At 41.6% G+C, this 21,097-nt stretch overlaps 1 protein-coding gene across 2 annotated transcripts in view; it reads right to left on the reverse strand.

Annotated features, from left to right (window-relative positions):
- Positions 1-21,097, reverse strand: part of eIF2A (eukaryotic translation initiation factor 2A) — a 44,271-nt gene that overhangs the window by 7,810 nt on the left and 15,364 nt on the right. Inside the window, exons 9-14 of one of the 2 annotated variants that reach the window (XM_075681563.1) lie at positions 20,405-20,527; positions 16,973-17,035; positions 10,781-10,882; positions 9,103-9,277; positions 6,539-6,702; positions 497-666 (exon numbers count right to left, since the gene is read on the reverse strand). In XM_075681563.1, the coding sequence (XP_075537678.1) occupies positions 497-666; positions 6,539-6,702; positions 9,103-9,277; positions 10,781-10,882; positions 16,973-17,035; positions 20,405-20,527 (797 nt within the window). Of the gene's footprint in view, positions 1-496; positions 667-6,538; positions 6,703-9,102; positions 9,278-10,780; positions 10,883-16,972; positions 17,042-20,404; positions 20,528-21,097 lie in introns of both variants that reach the window. The other variant, XM_075681562.1, reaches the window with a different exon arrangement.

A 21,097-nucleotide genomic window follows, 5' to 3' on the forward strand; every position in this document is an offset into this window, starting at 1 on the left:
TGTCTCTGCTATAATTTCTAAAGTTTTCTTGCATGTTCTCTTCATGAAAGAAAAAATATTGCAGTAGTTAAGTTCAAATTTTCAGAGCTTTTCACTATAACAAGTGGTTGAGACAAATTTTGGGGCTGTTTCCAGGCAAAGACAAAGAAAAATGAACCCTCAAGCGAATGTAGGAGCACCACAAAATGGCACAACACAAATGTGTAGTCTGCAGCTTGACCTGTGGAGGTAATATGCGAATGACTGGAGAAATGCCTGAAGAAGCATATGAGCTCTCATGGCACTCAGCAGAAAATTATTTCCTTGTGAGTTCCCTGGTGCAAACACAAACACAATCACACAGCAGGCTGGAAATGGCTCCAGAAGAGAAAGAAAAAAAAAACATAAAGAAAGCTTCAGTGATAAGAAAGTCAAGAAACTAATTTACCCCAAGCCATGATAAAAAGTGTGATGAATGGGAGCTCATGCTTCTAAAGATTGAATTGAACTCCCTTGCCTGAGCATTCTCCTTTTTTGCCTTCTTGGCTTCTTTTCTCTTCTGGTTCTTGATGGCTGTCTTGGATTTGGGCTCTGCAGCCTTATCAGTGGATGAGCTTTCATCTTCTTTCACCTTGAAGGAGGAAGGCTGACCCCTGGCTCCTGGTGGCCGGTACACCTGCTTTGATGCTGCAAAAGAAGAGCCAGCAATGGTTAAAGGGGTCCTTAACACAAATCAATTATGAGACTGAAATTGTCAAGCAGAGAAACTGTTGATAATGAACTCCAACATTGCCTGCAGCAATAATTTTTTCCAATGTGACTTGAAGTAGCAGCTATGACGGTGTTGCCTTTCTACACACAGGGTGCCTGTGAACCTGAATGCATGCTCATGTTGGAAATGTAGCGCACAGACTTTACTCTGCCTACTGAAGCATGTGAAAGGTGCACAGAAATGTACACCCAGAAACACGATTTTAGAGATTACAAGGAGCAATCACAATAAAGTGTGGCTTTCCATGCATGTTCAGCTTCACAATATTGAGGCTGAATGGTGATAGCAGAATGTAGTTGCATTATTCTGTAGATAACATGATAACACACAGGTACGGATGGACTAGTTGGTGACCCATGATTTTGGTGAATCAGTGCACTTGGAAAAAAAGACGTTCATGCAAACATGAATGATGGACATACTCGGCACTCGTGCATGTCCTCATCATTCATGTTTGGGTGAACTTATTTTTTTTCCATATGCGCTGCTTAAACAAAATCATAGAACACACAGGAAACTTGTATACAGAACATAAAGGCTCTTTCTTTTAAAGAACTCTGCAACAACTCTCGCTGACATAGCACCTTTTTTGATTTCCCTGCCACTATTCCCCTACTTACATCATTGAAAACATATTCTATCAGACTTGGTGCAGAACATGTGACACCCGTGACATCTACCATGTCAAACTAAGTGTAATTCACCTTTGAAAATTTTGTTTTTTGGCAATTGCAAAGTAAACTTGCTTTACTCGTTCAAATGAACATGTCAACTGCAGCTCTTACACTAAGTGATCTGCAAGAGTGAGGACAATGTTTCACAACATTAAATGCAGAAAAATGTCAAAAGGGGCACTGCAGGGCTGCCTGACTTAGACACAGCAGTTCTGGCACCAGACAGGAAAAATATGCAAAATTGGTAAATAACTGCGTAATTCATACCTGTGCCCCAACTTTCTGCACAATGTGCAGAAAATGTGGGGTACCTTTCACCAGCAATCAATCCCACAGGATACATCTTTTCGCACCAGCCATGACATTGATATAATGTCAACCAGGGATGGAAGTTTTGGAGCTGCTCTGTGAGCAGCAAATTTAGCACTTTGGAGCATAAATTGTACATTCTGGAACGGTAAATATGCTTTTTGGGACAGCTTGGTAAATGTCAATATGAGAGAGACACAGGCACATGAAGAAAATGTGCCTGATTCGACTTTCCGGAACACTATTAGGTTACGGCAGATCAGTTCTGCGGAAGCCCGCAAGGTGAGCAAAATTTATGACAGGGAAATACTGTCATCCACCCGACTGTGGCATAAAGCTACAAAGGTAGACCAGACAGGTTTCTCATGAACCAACATTAAATTACGTACCAGATGTGCCAACTAAATGTGGCCAAGAAAAAATAACTTAGGGCTTTGTGTGAACAGTGCCCACTCTATGCTGACAGGCTTGTTTTAATGCTTTTTCCTTTTTATTGCTCAATTTCTTTTTCATTGTGAACAAGCAACTAATATTCCATTTTAGTGAACCAACATTTATTACCTTACTTACTCAATAAGGTGCCAATGCAAAGGTTGTGGAATACACAGAGAAATGAGTGATGATTCTGTATATAGACCTAGGTATTCCTTGGCGCTTTTTTTTTTTCAAAAAGGAAAAAAAAACAGCTTTTTTTTTTTGGTAATGTATAGGTGACAACATGTTCCCGGTAGGTAGTCTAGGTAACCCAAGATGTAAGCATCGTCATCAGTGCATTGTGTATATATTACGAACGTGTGAACCAGGGTCACTGTCTTGTAACGGTTTGCTTTCCGAACTGTTACAAACCATCACTATTCACATTTGATAGTGACCGAAGATTGCTGACGCGGCAAGAAAAAATTATGGCCGCACGTTCCCAGTGCCCTTATTTGACGAGGTTCGCGTAAAGACTGATGCAATCTTTGGTGCACGGAGATGTCACAATCACAGCATTTCTTCCCCCTTTTTTATTTAAATATTTCACGGGCTTTCTGTCTAGTCAAAAAACTCTTCACGAATCCTAGGTTGTTTTAAATGCTGTTATTGGCCACACAATGTTTTCATTGACACCTCATTGATTATGTAAATTTGTAAATTTAGCTAACTGAACTCATTCGCGCACAATGAATGAGATATATTCATCGTGGCCACCATGAACAACAATGATATAATGTACCCATCAAGGTACAGTGAACACGGTTTGCATAGTGCTCACAGGTAATTCTTATTTCTTGGCGACCTTCAGTCAAGAAAGCAAAATACCGCAGAATAAAGGCCAATATTTCCCGTTACTTGCAGAGAAAAACCTTAAAGATATTTTTGAAAACAGGGATAAAAATGTTCATCGGCTTTCTGGTTATGCATCGTCGACCAATATATTGAATAAGCTCGATTATTCAGGCTATTAGCGGATATGCCACAGGTGCCATAAAGCCAATGTAAAACAGCAACACAACGATGGTTTATGGCAATTTTTGGACTCGATCTGCGCAAGACGCGTCGTGAACATTGTTGCCGCAAACACAATTTCGGAGGTTTGCGGTTTTGCGGAAAGATTAATTTGATTACAATTTGGTCACTAAGGCTGACTAAATATGAAACTTTACATCTTTGGCTTGCATTCTGCGGTGGCAAGAGCCTATGTGCAGCGCAGCCTGGCAGGAAAGGCATGGCAGAAAATAGTGTAGCCTGCATGCAAATTGAGCGACAATTGCAGCTGCCATTGGATATTTGTGACCAAGAAATTTCATAAAAGCAAGCAGGTCATTTCTCGGCATGCCGCACTATCATCCTGGTAACCAGAGGTCGTGCACATGCGAAATAGATTTAGAGCGTCACAAGCGCGTTGTTCGCCCATTAATCAAAGCAGTTGTACCAATAGGGTGCAAAATCGAATGCTGAAATTTATAACAAAACGAATCAGCTACACACTGCGCAGACTGTAGGAACTTATTCATTCAGTGTGGCTTTCCTTCCCGACTGCTCCATGAAATGATTACCAGTTAAAATAATGTCTAGCTTGCCCACATAATGCAAACACGTAACACATTTATAAAAGATTTGTAATGCACCGCATAACACAGAACGGTTTTCATTTTCTTGTGGCCTAGTTACAATTATGCCTTCAAACGTACCCACACTTCAACGATGTCAGCGATGAAACGGATTGCTTAGGCTTGGATTGCAGGGCTAAGCGCTAGCCAACGCATGTCTGTGTAGTTGCCACTGAACCCGCACATCCTGCTAAATTTGGCAACTTCAATTGAAATTAGTGTTTTAGCGCAGGCTGGCACTGCTCTATGGTTTGGCGCAAGATGGCACAATGGGTGCAGCACTTCCATCCCTGTCAACGCAACAGGACATAGAGCATAAATTAACAATGAATAACCTGCAAATCGCCTCACGCATTGCAGCATATTTACAACCTAGAGGCATTTTATGCATGTCAGTGCCCACGGTGCAATCTAAGCATGGAAGGGAGCTCAAGCGGTGCCCAGCATTTAGTGGACAGGACAGAACTAGAAATTGGATACAACTTGAAGTGCCTCTATTTGTCACTGTCATCACGAAGACTGTTGATAAATTTCGTATGAATACCTACGCGATATGAATTTTTGTCACAAATGACTGGCATGTGGTGTCATATATGTTAAACAGTGTAGATGTCAAAGGGAAAAAAAAGGCAGCCGTGTTTCATGTGAATACAAGAAAAAAGAAAGAGACGAAATAGAATTGTATCTGCATTATGAGATGATGAAAAAGTGCTGTTTTTGTACTTACAAAGAATCTGTCAGCATGCACTTGGAAATGAAAAATATGAAATGATTATATGGTAGGTAGGTAGGTAGTACTTGTGCATTAGAAATACAAATAACTGGTGAGCCACATGCAGGAAAAAAAACACGAAACACTTATTTAATACAGTTGGCGCACTACAAAAGCAGGCAATGCTGAGTAAAGAGACTCTTAAATTTACAGACATCCTCAACATGATAAAAGGCAAAAGCAAAAAGAGACAACTTAGTGTCATGACTTACAAGTTGACAAATGTAAGACCTTAACACATGAACACAATCTAACACAAGTGAACATGAATAGACTTTATTACATATGTTAACAGAATTGCTACCACTTTTCAATATATTTACAGTGTAAAACTAAGAAAAACTAAGGACTTAAATGTTGATGCCATTCTTCTCTTTGAGGTCTTTCATCATGATCAGTGTCCAACCTCTGTATGAATGGGCCCTGTAAACCTGTTTGTCTCGGGAAATGAGAGAAGGGTTCTGTAGCCAATGTAAGCACAGCTGAGGAAGTCAGACGGAAGCGATGCATGTGTCCAGAGAGACAACAATCAACTGATTTTATTTTTGCTTCCTTTAAGCTTCGGCAGCTCTGTAGACCACCCTCGCCCATATTCTCTCTCTTGCCCACTATGTGAACTTTACCAGAGAGGCCCCCAACTTTTTGATATTTGCACTTTTCCTATACATTTGCACTTTTCCACTTTTCTTAGGCAAGGACGGCGGGAGAAGAATGAGGAAACTTAAGAGCTTTTAAACTATACCAAGATGGCGGTGCTTGGCAGCAGGAACGGAAAGAGATAGTTCTGCGAATTCAGTGTTTTTGCCCAATTTCAAGCTCCTTTCATGCTGTCTAGACTGATATTTTGGGGCATTTAGAGGGCATTCTCAGCTAAATAGTTTTGACACAGCGTAGATTAGGCATTTTAGATGCCAAAGGAAGAATTGCCCAAAATAATGTTTTGCTTTTTGCCGTCTGCATCTTATATTTTAAAAAAATTATAATAAGTTGGGGGCCTTTATGTGCCAAAACTACAATCTGATTATGAAGCATGCTTTAATGGGGGACTCCTGATTAATTTTGACCACCTGGGTCTTTTTATTGTGTACCCAATGCACGGTACAGGGGGCGCTTGTGCCTTTTGTCCCCATCCAAATGCAGCCACCGCGACCCCCACCTAAGTGATAATGAAAGATGGAAGGGTGTGGCTTGGCTGCATTTGTCACCTATGGTGCAGCCTGTTAGAAAATTCTGCTCAACGCCACCCATATTAGAGGTAGTCTACTAGTATGCAGATATTCTGACCCAGGCTACCCATTAACCGTTTCAGTGTCACTGACGTGAGGTAGGGACGTGAGGACTATACCGAGAGAACTTTTTCCATTATCTATATCATTTTTTCCCTTCTGCATTACCAAAAATAACCGATTATGTTTGTTTTGTAACATCTGACGAAAAAACGGGACACTGGATGTGTGTCGTCTCTGAAGGATACTCGACACTGAAAGAATTAAAAAGAACTCTAATTTTTGTCAGCTGCTCAGTTTACAATTTGACTGTTTAAAAGCTACGACAAAATTTTAATGCAAATACAGTCCACTGCCATGCAAACAGGTTCAGACCCTCGCATGCTTTTTTTTAACCGTGACTGTTCTTTTGTTTCCCCCTCCCCTTAGGCAATGTCTTCAGTTTTCACTTTACACAGAGACAGCTGGAACAGCAAAAGCATGCTGACATAGAGGTCTCAAGCATGTTAAAAAAGATGTCTACATGAGGGGACTACACAAGGCTGCACATTTATCAAGCTCAATTGAAGGCATCAATGACGACAGTAAAACCTTGAACTGCATTAAAAAATTTTTTTACAACGAACACTTTCTGGACAGTGCTTTCAACTGTAAAAGATCTTATTGGACCAACAAAGGGCTGTTCCTAAAAGACAATGCAGTAGCATGCATACCTTGTGGCTGCGATGACTGTATGCCACCAACTTGCTTGTAAGAAATGGGCTTGGCAGGGAATGAGTCAGCAGGACAGGGCTGCCATAACACATCCCAAAGCTCCTCCCCTTCACAGCAGATGTTCTCATGCTGCAAGCTGCCTGAGTAATGCCACACTTTGTATCTGTAAAGAAATTATTGATACAGTGTTATCTCTACACCTCAATACACACGGTCTATAAAGATCCCTATGAATCTAGCCTTCGATATTCTGCTCAATAGCAAAATAGCTCGTCCACCAAGTCGCTACAGCGGTTCAGTGGATGAATTATGACCGACTGATGCACCTATACAGGGTGTTTCAGTGGAGACTTTCAAAATTTTTAAAAAATTACCTGTGGCAGATAGCACAATTCTAGTCCTTGAGCTGGTCTACTCGAAGAGGCAAACATTACTTGCACAAAAAAGTGAAATTAATAATGAGCTAATGAACAAACATTCACTACTTAAGTGTTTAACTAATTACCTTATGGCACATATTCCAATTTACAAATTATAGCAGGTGAGACTGCAAGGCATATCCAGTTGAAAAGAGTTGTGTGGATGACACCATTTACAAGATATGCGCCGTCAAACATGTGTAAAAATACACTGTTGTTTCACTTAATGTAAAAACGTTATTTTATGCGATGAAGCACAAAAGTAACTGGGATGCACATTTTTCCGCAAAGTTCCGAAATTAATATCTCAAAACTGGTGTCATCCTGGGAATTACTTCCAAGTGGATTTGCCTTGCGAACTCCCCGGCTTGAATTTGTAAATTGTCATATGTGATAAGGCAATTAGTAATATACTTAATTAGTGATTTTTTGTTAATTAGTAGCTTATGCACTTATATTTTCTGCACACGTAATGTTTGCCTCTGAGTAGACCAGCTCATGGACTAGAATTGTGCTACCTCCCACATACAATAAAAAAAAATTGAGTGTTTGCTGAAATACCCAGTATTACTCATACAACACTTGTACCATGCCCATCATATAATGTGTAATGAATAATGTTTGGTCTGACTGTCCCTGCTGTATGCTGTAAATCTGATATGCTTGAGTGCACAACTTTATCCTTCTTTGTGAACTGCATTTGCTTGCTGCCTGACAATGCTTTTATGTTGTACTGAATCTAAACCAACAACAACTTCAGCAGTCCACAGTAGGTTAGAAAAAAAGTTCAACATAAAAGAAGACAGGCAGTTTCTTATAGTTGCACATGAGGAACACCTACTTGACATTAATATCATTTTTGTTATTTCATCAGCAATCTGTGATTTTTACCTGAAGTTAAACAGGCGCCCATGCTTCCTCATTCAACAAAAGTCTATCAGGTGAAGGATACCATATTTTTACATACTACAACCAAAGCAAGTGTTGCCTGTTCCAAAAGATATGTAGCCAATAGTGAATGTGACCAGAGTTAGCACAAGACATAGTGAATATGCTCAGGGCTAGCCCAAGACATTTTAGTGCTGCTGTGTTTGCTAGTGCCGCATGCTTTGAGAGTACAGCTGTTATCTGCATGCTCTAGACAATCAAGAGTACTACAGCAGATCAGCACATACAACTGCAGGACCACCATGGGGCCTTATGTCCACCTGGTTCGCAGCCACAATGAACCGCACTCCCGTGGGACATTTTATGCTGCACTTACCAAAAATGTAGAAGGGTGTGAATATTGGAAATTTAGAATATGAATCGAACTGTCTTTGTTATTTGACTTGTATTCAATTTGAGAACTCATTATTCAAAGTTGTCAAATATTAATTTTTGTTTGAATATAGTGCATAACAATCCTTACTGGATGGAGTATACATGGAGAAAGACAGATGAAAGTGCCGAATGTTCCAAATCATGCTGCTGCAGGCAAGTCACGGTTGCTGTGCAGAGACAACAACTGCTGAGAAAACCAATGGAGTTACTGTACTAACTTCTGCTCAATAATTTCCCATCATTCAAGAAGAATGTTGTGCCTTTAGGCTGCTTATTATGAATTTGCGTTCCCTATTTAGGTAAAAAATGTATTATTTGGTCCATGCTGCACTTTTGCATCCCTTGGATATGATGCGTGTTGGTGTAAACACTGTTCCTGCAGCAAAGAGAACGATCTGCAGGCATCCAGTTATGTGATTGCTTCTGTGTATCATTACGGCCATTGTGATGGTGCGCCAGATACTACCACTTTTTAGGTGTTTCTCATTTACACACTGCTCGGCTCTCCACATGTCCAGTTCGGAATGGCAGCACATGTATGAAATGACAATGACATCAGCAAGTTTTCTTCTTCTTCCTTACTGGACAAAGTACACATAACTTTCCTATTTCACTTTGTTTAGGAACCAGAAAATATTATGCATTCGATTCAATACTCGAAGTAATTTTTAATTTTTCTCAAATATATGGCACTCACTTCAATTAGGAAATTTTGCTATTTAGACAGCCCCCCTCCCCCCCCCCCCCTCAGAATGATTAAATTTGTTCTGCTTGTTCCTGCAAGACCAAAAGACATCAAAAACGCCTCATACACCACATACCCGTTTCCCACCCTCAAACGAGGAGCAGTTGTGGCTGTCAGGTAGTGCTCACCATCTGCACACCAGCACAGTTGTGTGGAGTCAGAAGCTTGGCTCCTGGACACCTGCTTGCGGCCCTTAACGTCCCACACTTCAACATTGCCCCTCAAGTTCCCAAAGCCGGCGAGAATGAGGAGTGCACAGTTGAGTCAAGGCGGAGCAATGCCATAAATTAGAATTTAGACACGTGAACAACTGGTGGGGCATGAGGGATGTCTCATTATATTACATATAGCCAAAGAACCACTTGAAAGAAGGACTAGGGCAGCTGCATCAACTACACGTTTCCAATAGCATGTTGCAGTTGGCCAGTTGATTCTGAGAAATGTCATTTCCTTAGCCTCCTGTTGCAGTGCAGCATAGTGCCTTATAGTTGACCAGAAATTTCTTTAGTTGTCCACTACAGCTGTGCAACAAACAAATAATGCAGAAGTTGCAGTGCTAATGAAAAAGGCATTGGTTTTCCTTGTTTTCCGTGTGCAAGGGTTGGTCATCCAGTAACTGTTGCTTTCTACAAGGGGCACACTCCTTATCAAGCCAATTTTTAGTGGCTTTCTGGCTGTTTTTTGGCCTCCAACATTATGCACCCTCATGTGCAAAAATGACAGATCCTGACCTCCAGTTTTGAAGTCGATTTTTTAATCAGCTAGCAAAGATGTCATTGTTTCTACTGGAAGAATTTCTCCGGATGCGTCACTACACGTCGTAAACAAGAATGAATGACAACTGTTTCATCAAGTTATGGCCAATGGCAGTTTGAAAATGCTAGGGAGACTTATACCCCTGTAACACGGGCAAACTTAAGTACCCTTTGAGCGAGTGCACTTTGACACTAGTTTCATTCGCAGGCTGCCACATAGGAACGCTTAGTGTCACCTACTGCAGAGTGCAATCTTCAGCAAGTGTGTCCGGCAAACACTTCATGGTGGCAAAGTGTGTAGCCTCATTAGCAAAGAGTAAAAATAGAAAGCAGAGTCGTAGAAGAGTACGTCGCAAAGAGTACGTAGAAAGCAGAGTCGGGAATAATTGTTAATAATATGTAACATAACGGGTAATGGCCGTGCAGTTGTTTGACGGAACGCATCGTTTGGACTGGTACTGGTCATGTCTTGTTGTCTTGTCTTGGCTCGTGAAGATTGATCTTTTTACTGAGGTTGCAATGAATTACTTTGCTTGCAATTAAGTTCATTCTAAATGTTTCTAACAATACCTAACTGTTATTGTGCATGCATTTTTAAGTTAACAAATATATGCTTTGCCTTCTGGCTCCTGATTGCCATTGCCGACAATTCAAGAGAACACTTTTCTTTCTCGTGTGGCAGCACGCCACCAAAGTAACACTCAGCGTGCTGAAGTGCACTTTAGTTTGCCCGTGTGACAGGGGTATTACTTTTGCATATGTCTGTATGTGATGTAGAAATAAAAAGCTCATCAGACTGTTCAATTACCAAAAAAGAAAGAAAAGAAAAAGAATAAAACAGAAAGGTTCACCACACATAGCACTGGAAAGTACTGAACTGATCTTACTTTCTGACTCCCTGAAAACTGACACCTCTATAGGTGCCAGTTTTCCATGTCATCATCGTAACTTTTTTTTCTTTTCTAAGCAAAACCAGGGTAACAATGAGCAAAAGGATATGGGTTCCTTGCACATTGTAGTAGATGCTGTTCCTTGGGCCAGTACCCATGTCAAACACAGGATCACAGTTGAGGTTGAACAGAGTGGCTTTTGCAGGCATGACTGTGTATTTCACATGTTAAGGAAAGCCGTGCTCACCCACATGCCAAAGTGTAGAAGAGGCATGTGAGCTGTACTGTTTATAGGGAAAAAAACTGACATTATTTTGTGTTATACACGTAGGCGCTGTGAGCTTGACCTCACAAATCTCTATCTGCAAAACAGCATCGCAACATACTGCTGGTTTGCCATATTTGCTCAGTGTCCTTGAGGAAACTTTAACTGCTCTTGCCAATGAAAGGTGGTAAAAACATGCGGGTACAGGGGACACAAGGAATTCGCAACAATTAAGTTGTTTACAATGCAAAGTTCTGCCCGTAAAATGAGTAAATTTGTCCTCAAATGGGCTCCATCTGCTCTAAATTTACCAGTTATTTTCTCACAATGTGCAGAAACATTGATTGCAGAAAATCTGAGCTTACTCGTATATTTCTCTGTTTTCACAGTCATGCTGCCTTTTACTGCATTTATCAATGCTATGACATTCAGTGTTGCTGCCTTCTAAAGCTAAAGTGGCATTACCCACCGACAGCTGTTATTGTCTTGCTCTGTAGCCTCGCTATCATTACAAAGATCATGATCAATATAGTGCCATCCCTGTTAAGGCATGCCTTGAAATTAAGAGGCATGTCTTATGATTTTGCTGGCACAGTAACTAGCCAACCAATTGAACTTCTCGACAGCTCAGTGTGTCAAGAATATAACAGCGGCAAAGAAAATACAGCGAAATATTAATTATTATATGACTTGCTCAGGATCTTGGGAAATATCTGTATTATATAAAATTTGCGGTATTCATAAAAATAACAGTTTCAAAGTGAAGGAAAGACATTTTTTGTACACTTATGGCAACTACTTTCATTTGAAAAATTGTTTAATAGTTTTCTGGAACTTTCTGCAATTACAATGCCAGCACTTATTGCAAGAATCATGAGCACTTATTAAGTGTACAGGTGACTTCCTAGCATCATGTAAGACCAATTTCCATACGCTCATTTATTAACTGCATAACACGGAAGTCATCCACTGACTGCGAGATATCTCGATTTTAGCAGCTCTGAAATTCTTATCATGAATGAACTACGGCTAAGGGCATTCATGGCATCCAGAAACAGCATGCACTAAATATTTAGCATCACTGTGGCAAAGACTTCTTCAATGTTCATATCACCCAAATATTCTGATCAAAAGGAGCCACATCACTGACATTCAAGTGTATAACAAGGACCCACTGAACTGTGAAATCACATAAAGCAAATCAGGAAGGCACAGCTGATGAAAACTGCATGAACATTACCTATAGTCGGATACAACTTTAGAAAAAAGGGGAGGCCCCGCCCAGATGACCGAAGCGCAACAGCCGATTGCCTCCACGACTAAAATAGCCCCACTCAAAAAATCGTGCTCCTGAAATGTGCAACTCTTGGTATAAATAAAGACTTTTGTATTTTGATGACTGGTTTAGTAGAGCTCTCATGTGCTACAGCACATGCCGGATAGCGACAGAAAAATAACCCCGTGCCTTCTACAATGCTGCCCATCATCTGCTCTTTAGCTTCATTGCAAGTGACAAAAGTAGAAAGAGCAGCTCTGCATGGCTTTTGCGCTTGTTCACATGTACACAGCGTATCTACTACTCGTTTTCCAAGCTTAAAATGAATCAGTTGCTATTGAAAAAGCACTTATATAAAACAATGCATTTATTGCTGAAGCACACAGCTGACGCGACTTGGCCCAGTTCGAAGCGCGGGCGGCCATCTTCTCCGTCGGCGGGGTCACCGGCCGTCCGGCTCATGACGTCAGTTCAGAGTGCGCGCCCATTGGTGGATGCTCGTGTGCATCCGTGTCGGAGGAGTAAACGCCCCCTTTTTTCTAAAGTTGTATCCGACTATAGCCACTTATTGGGACCTTGTGCAAGTTCTGCCAAGGTGAAGTAACTTAACAGTGAACATAGAGTGACTTGAGGGATTTTTTTTTTTTTAGTTATAGGAGCCCTGAAACACTTTTCTAATTGATAGAATGACCTCACTATTAAATGATATGGCATCACTAGTCTCATACCACAAACATTTCTCAATTTCTTCAAGTATAAGCATATTTAGATGTAGTTATTGCATCAGTGAGCAGCCTTCTCTTTCATTTAGTGTCTACTAGCAAGCTGGAAGCTACACAGGGAATAAGCCATGGAGGTAAAGTGCCACCCAGAAATTGAGTGTTTCAGCAGTGATAGAGCTCGTCGCGGCACCTTGTGGCAGCAGCGGTAGGCTACGCTACACAGCATGTCACTGTCATCTCAGAGGTCATGCACAGCAATGCACAGTTGTCGTGTGTAGACTGGCAATGCAAAGATGAAATGATTTTGCTGTCTCTTTAAGATCACAGACATATATATTTTTCATTTATTTAACTCAAACTTAGCATAGTATAACTGAGAATGTCTTCGCGATCATGACATCAGCCAATAGGTGTTGATGGTCGTCGCTGCTTGCAATGACGTTGCATGATGACATTGGAGAGGTAAGAGCAAGCAATGCTTTGCTACTCTTGACACAAGATTGTAAATTCCTTGCTGCAAGCAGTGCAATAATATTTGGCTCACATGTTCACAACGGCCTCTTCTAGAAATCAGCGTTTTCTTACTACCGTATTTACTCCCACAATGAATGCACTTTTTTTTGCTAAAAATATGTGCAAAGTTGGGGGGTGCTTTCATTATGCGGGGTAAAACTCTGACATGACATCACAAGAGCTTTATTTGAGTCCTGAGGAACTAAGACCTAGGGGAGCCGAAGGCTCGCCAAGATCAAGTCGATGGCTCCATCTACAATGGGACTGGGAGACGAAGTGCCACCGCAATGTTGCGGGCCCTCTGGACAGCCTGTAGTTGAATGTGAAGATTGCTGCTCTTGACAGATTCCTCTCATTGTTCTTTTGTGATGGGTGGAGAGGTGTTAAGGGCTGGGCACAGCCAGAGCATGTGTTCAAAAGAGCCTGAGTCATGGCCACATTTGGGGCACGACTGTGAGTGGTCAGGATCTATTCTGTTAAGGGACCAAGGAGTGGGATACGAACGGGCTTACAGAAGTATGAGTGTGCTAAAACTCTGAGCGTTTTCTTTTTTTTTCCGTGGCCGCTTCTAGAAAAGCCAGTTTCACCTGAAATGCGAACCATCGATTGCGATAGCAAATGCGTAGACAACTACACAAGTAAGGATGGTAGTTTTATCGGCCGTATAAACTTGCAAAAATTCACGTCAATGCAAGCTGAGCGGCGAGAACGCAGCACGCACAAAGGTATGAGTTGCCATCGACTCAGGCCCCGACGCAGATCGCTTTGAAGATAGGGTGCACCGTGGCCGCGCAATGCGCAGTTGCTGCCAGAGTAAAATGCCGCCCTCCCCCCTCCCTTCGGTGCCATGTGCGCGATGGAAGACAATGTACTTCCTTCCCGCTTTCCTCCCTTGTATGCAGGAGATTGAGCTGCGATCATCGGCACTCCTCAGGCGCGGTTGTGCAATACGCAGTTGCTGCCAGAGTACAACGCCACGGCCTCTCCCTCCCATCCCTTCCCTCCTGGGGCCTTTTGCACAAAGACGTCATGCGAGATTGAGCCACGATCGCCAGCTTCCCACACACGTTTTCACTCCTACACCATGTGGCGCGCAACAACGAAGACGGCGGCGGCGGCAAAAATGTGCCTGGAGCATGCATATACTGTAAGTGCTATCACAATAAAAGTAGAAGACATGGTATGATTTGGCATCCACACAATCGCACCTGCCAAGTCCGTACCGTGTCTTTCTTACTTCACAACAGCAAGTTCAGGGTGTGATCATTATGCAAGAAAAAGAAAAAAACATACTTCTTGATTGAAAAATGGGGGCTACGTTCATTACGCAAGTGTGTTCATTATGCGAGTAAATACGGTACGTTCAAAAGGTGTTTCAGGGCCCCTTTAAGTTGCACAATGAGCAAGATACGGATATGTTTATCACATTGCTTGGTATCAGCACCTATGTGACATTTAGCACCTTGGCATTTCCACACAGGCCATAAAAGAAAGGTTATCAGCAAACAAAAAAGTTGCGCCTAACACAATGCATGCTTAATTGGGCAAATATTGTGGAGCACTACAATTTCTGCAGGTGCACACAAGAAAATCAAAGTCTGTGGGAAAACACTTGAAGTAGAGTGAAATTCATTAGACATTTGTTATGCGTTTTTTAGTGAGGCAGCCTACAACAGGGTAGTGGCAGAATAACAGAGCTACAACAGTCGGTGCAAACTTCTGGCCACTGAAAATGACAGCAGCCAGACAAAGAAAAGAAAGCTTGCTTTGCCTTTAGAGCAGTGGTAGATGCTCAGGAACATATCAATAAATGACAGCAGGTCTGTCCCAGCCATGAGTCACTGAGATGGACATCGTGTGGCAGCTTGAGCACAGTGCTGAAGACAAGAGACTTGTGTAGACTCTATCCCTCCTGTGTAATGGGTCGACGTCCTGCAGTTACTGGACTGTTTTCAGTGCTGGTGCCCGTAGAGGAAACAATCTTTGTGCTCTCATATTTGTGTGCATATCATACTTTTTGATATTTTCTTCTGTCTCTTCCTTTTTTTATAGCTGCTTGAGTATCAAATTTGAGATTTTGGGATAGCTGACTCTGACATAGCCTAGCTTCCTATGCTTTCTTATCAAAAAAAAAATAAAGAATGAAAGAAATCTGATTCAAGAATGTGCGAGAAAGATGATCAAATTGTGGCGATTTTTCAGTACTGTAGAGTCCCATTGTTACATTGCTCGAGTAACTGCAGGGACAAAAGTGCAACAGCCAAGAAAATGTAACTATGAGAAAGGGAGAAGAGGAGTATTTTAATGATTGGAAAATGTAGAGAGGTCGGCCGGATATTGGAGCATCTGGCCTGTTACTCTACGTAAGGTAAGGGGAAGAGGGGAAGAAAAAGGGTCACAATGGGGGATGATAATGGGAGGAACGAAGTGAAGGACACATTACACAACTGGTATCACAGGCGTGGTCAGAAACAGCTCTGAACAGCTGCCAGTAGTTATTAGACATTTTGGTGCTCGTACTGTGACCGAAGAGGGTGCATGCATACGATGTTCCATAACAGTGGTCCCTTTATACTCTTGATATGCTTCATTGCAATACTTTACATATGCTTCACCACGTAACATGGCTGTACTGCATAAAAACTGACTGGAGAGAACAGGCGATTATGCAACAGAAATGAGATCCTTGAAGGCCCCAAAATAAAGATAGCCGTGTGCTCGGCGGATTTGAACCAGTATGTGTGGTTACCAGTAAGTCCTAACTGAAGCACACTTCTTTTGGTGCTTTTGCCAACAGCTCTGTGTACTGCCTGGCTTGTGCACCTTGAGTCACTTATTGCAAACTTCGGTCGCTTGTTGCAAAGTGTGAAAGCGAATTTCCCCTCTGCACCGCTAAATTTATGTCACTACCACATCAAAACGCAACGTAAGATGCAGGAACATTACAGAATGGCGACATGTCCAATGGGAACATAATACATGGGATTCAATGAGATTTAGGTCGGGACCGAAAAAATGCAACGCAGCAGCCAGGAAAACGCAACGGCAAGGAACGGAGTATCAATGGAGTATCAACGGAGTTCCACTGTATCGTAATTATGTTTCAACAACTGGCCAAGCTAGAGTGCTGACTTGAAGTTGCAGCGCATGTGGATCGTTGCCATCTGTGGACAGTGCGGTGGACTCAAGTGAACAAGGTCACCATCGCTCAGATAAGAATATGTAAGCCTAGTGCGCGAGGTAGACATACATGGTATCCAGCGGCTGAGTGACGAACAGTGTTCGATGGACGGCGCTGCATGTGCTCCCACGGTGCGAGGTGTATTGGGCATGGCACAGTCCAACCGTTCACCTATCGAATGTCCTTAAAACGCACTATGTATTGGGGGCCTTTTTTGTGTTTGTTACTCTTCTTACCCCACTAATGACGAACATTTGTTGTTCCTTATATGTGGTTTTTCCAACACAGAGTTCGTGACACATGATTTCCTGAATGTAATAGAGTTCTTGCGCACAAAAGGATACATCCATAAACAACACAAAAGTGGTCACACTCAGGGCTCCACTCCACACTGTATACAGGTCCATCTTTGCCTGGAACAGAACATCAGACATTCTTTTAGCACATTGTTTTCAGAGTAATCAGATCATCTGAGCTCTGCTAGTTGTTATTTTAACAACTACTTCAGGCTTGCACTTGAGCATTACCAGCTGTTTTTGTTCATATTGAGTAACTCTTATAAAGGTAAAAAGGTGAGATTAGAAGGTTAAAATTCAAGAAGTTACTTGAAAGCCACATTTATTCAATTACCAACTCAAATCTAAAAGTTAATTTAACACGAAAAGACTCATGTTTGTTACCACCAAAAGTGACATACGCTGTACAGCTGCCCACATATGCCCTCAAGGTTCAGAGGTAACAAAAAGGGTATATTTGCTCATTGTAAGCATGCTTTTGGCAGAGCAACAAGTTTCTGCAATCTATGCATTTTGCGGTAGCATTTAATGAATAAGAGGATCAAACAAGGGATAATTAAAACAATTATTGTTTTCTGCCCCTATAACAGACATGCAACCGCTGACACAGGCAAGGCGACATAAACTCAGCAGCCCTGAATCAATGACTGCGCTAAACAGCTCCACTGCGATGTACCTCTTCAAATGACTTAGCAACCAGAGTCGTACAATGGAGCAATTGCTTCATGCAATACTAAAGCAGTTGTGGATAGCTGCAATTCTTTCTGTAATCAATAAGTTGAATGCATTAGCTAACAGCTACTGCTTTCAGTTCTGTGTTGTGTCCCACTTGAGCTGCATCAATAGAGGTAAGCAAGAAATAGCTGCATGCTTGCTTTATTAACCCTTTGAGGCTTAAAGATGCAAATATACAGTACTGCCAACAGGTCCCAAATGGTCGATACCATATATTTACAACACCATCAGTATAGTTGAAAAACGAGTCAATTTTTCAGCTCTCCGTTGTCCAGAAATTGCTGCCACCCAGTGTGGATACAAGAAGTACTTTTCTGCTCAAAAGGCTCTTCGTTTTAATTCCATGATTTCTTTTCACCAACATGCCAGCTACCCGTCACGCATCCGTGTGTGCGTAGTGGTTAGTTTTGATTTCGTCTCATGGGCTGTCTTCATTTGTCGCACTTGCAAATGAAACTGATGTCTATCTGGCTTTTAATCTCTCAAAGGGCCACCACTAGATGCTCACTCGTTTATTGCTCATAGGGGTACAATTACATCCATTCACAGACGAGCACTAGTGTAAACAAACAATGCCGCTGCATACAAACGACGCTTCCATGCCTGGATATTTTTTTCTTGTGACTCACGACGGGGCGAAGGGTTTGCGATGGGATGGCAATGGGCTTGGCGATGGGGAGAAGAATTACTGCAAGCTCCTGACAGGTTTGGTTTTTCTGAGGGGCACACAAACATCTCATTTTCTTGCATGCGCTCACATACATAGTTCAGTTATGCTATGTAATTGCGTGCTGGCTGCTCTTCTGCAAATAAGTGAAGTGGCAATTCCCTCGATGAGGACTCCTGCCTGAGTGCTGAATCGGAATATGTCAATTCCAGTGTATCTACATTCTTATTCTTACTGTAAGTATTTACGCAAGCCCATCTGTATCGATGAATAAACAATGCATGCTTACCTATGGAAAAACATTTTTTGTCACTTTATGGTCACTCTTAAAAAATTGCGGTACTTTTTTTTTTTTTTTTTTTTTTGAGATAGCTCATTCTGAAGACATTAAATCTGCTATAAAGAAATATCAACCCTGGGGAGCCACATTTGGCAAAAAGGATTGACACTCAGAGGGTTAATGCTAAAGCACATAAGTTCCAACTACTACCTATCAGTCGTGACACCTCCAAATGTGATCCTCCAACAAGAACGCAATGTTCGGTTTCTATGCAGTCTAGTTTCTGCAGATGCGCTACCACGTTTGGAGATTTCGTGCTGGCACATCGTTTTGCAAGAAAAACCAAAGCTTATGAGCAGGTACTGCACATAAGTATTAAGAAAGCAGAGAAATACAGACAAGCCTTGCTATATTGAACATTAGAATAATGTTCGATAGGGCATAACGAAGTAAATCCAAAATGTTTCTTGCAAATATCAGCATGTAATGAACATATGCTTATCTTGATATTAGATATGGTGAAGGCATTTACATATCAGGTATGACTTTGTTACAATGAGGCTTGGCTATTTAAATGGTTTGCCTCTCTGGACATAATACACTTCATTCTTCCGGACTGATGATTAGCTGTCAAATAAAGTTATCAAAACTCAAAAAGCCTAAAAGCCAAGTTATTCCTTTCACATGTTATCTTGCATAAAATTTTAAAGTATTTAAAATTCTCCTGGATTGTTTTTGTCTGATGTTTCAGTGGGAACACTAAGGGTTTTTAACACTTTGAGGGTTAATTTATTTCGCCCAACGCGACCCCACAGTGTAAAATTTTTTTACTGCAGATTTAAAATCTTCAGACTGACCTATATTGAAAAAAATTGACTGCAATTTTTTTCTAGTTACCATAAAGTGAAAAAAAAGTATTTTCCGTAGGTTAGTGTGCATTACTTATTTATGAATACAGATGGGCTTCCATAAATACTTACATTAAGAATAATAAGGTAGATACACTGAAATAGATGTATATTCTGATTTGGCACTTGGGTAGTTGTCCACCTCGGAGGAATCGCCGCTTGACTCACTTGCAGTGGAGCAAATGTAATCGTAATTGTAATAGCGTAATCGAACCGTGTATGCAAGTGTAGGCAAGAAACCTCTATGATTGTGCATCTTTCAGACAAACGAAATGAGTCAGAAACTTGCAGTAACCCTCCGTTCTGTCACCAATTAAGGGCGATCAGTCTTTGTGAGCAGAATCTCGAGAAAAGAAATGCAGGCATGGCAGCATCATTTGTATACGGCGGCATTGTCTGTATGTACCACCGTCTGTCTGGCAACAGATATAACCACACCCCTGTGAACAACAGAAGAGCAAGTATCTAGCGTTGACCCGTTAAGAGGTTATAAACCAGACGGACATCAGTTTTAGCGAGTGCGACGACTGGAAACAGCCTGCGAGATGAAACCAACACTAACTGCAGCACACCCTCGCACGAGCGGATGCGTGAATGGTCGCTGAAATGCCAGTGTAATGAAGCAGTGGATCCAAACCTGCTGAGCAAATAAATGTATTCCTTGTGTCAACACAGGGTGGCAGCACTTGTTGGGCAGCAAAGAGTTAAAAAATTGGCATGTTTTTGAAACATACAGGCGGCACCGTAAACAGATGGCATCAACCATTTGGGACTTGTTCACGGCACTGTATATTTACAGCTTTGACCCTCAAAGACTTAAATGAGTATAAGGTTAAGACATTGTGAAGGCAACCACGTAGGCAAGGAGAGTAATGTGCGTACACATAAACACTTGCCTCGCTTCACCATGGCCGTGTCTCCATTAGTTCGTAGGAAATGCAACCCCTGGTCACCGTAGTAAGAAGCTCCTGTCTTGTCCACATCAGTGCTCGTCAGCAGCAGCAGGCCAGTGCCTAGCAAGAAACACATGTAACACATTTTGCAGCTAGAAGAACGATTATAATAAAAACTAGCACGGACAAGTTAAGTGCACCACCAGAACTACAACATTCAGCCTAACAAATACAGCATGACACAAAACGAAAAGTGAAAAAAAAGAAAAAGAAAGAAGAGATACTTTTACATTGGGTCAATTTAGTCTTTAACAAATAAAACAGTAACAATAGACTTATTACTGAACCTTCACTATATTTGGTGTTTTTATGGTGCATTTACATAGCAATCTGTCAACAACAAAAAAAAAAACACTTTTATTGATGATCCTTCAGGTGCTGAGTGATGAAGCGCAGAACCACACAGGTACAGACTTCGCTATTGCATACATACTGGATCCAATAGAAGCTATCATGTTGCACTATACATTTCGTGTACAAACTCATACACAGTGGCCAATCATGGTGCAAGTGTGAAAGCGAGGAAGACAAGTCCAAAGCCAGTGACTGTTTCATCAAGCCAGTCTGCCAGATAATGAGATGAATCACAAGATGGCTGAAGGTATCCCCTCACCCTTCCTAGCGTCTGCA

Source organism: Dermacentor variabilis, chromosome 2 (genome assembly GCF_050947875.1).
Source record: "Dermacentor variabilis isolate Ectoservices chromosome 2, ASM5094787v1, whole genome shotgun sequence".
Taxonomy (NCBI): Eukaryota; Metazoa; Arthropoda; class Arachnida; order Ixodida; family Ixodidae; genus Dermacentor; species Dermacentor variabilis.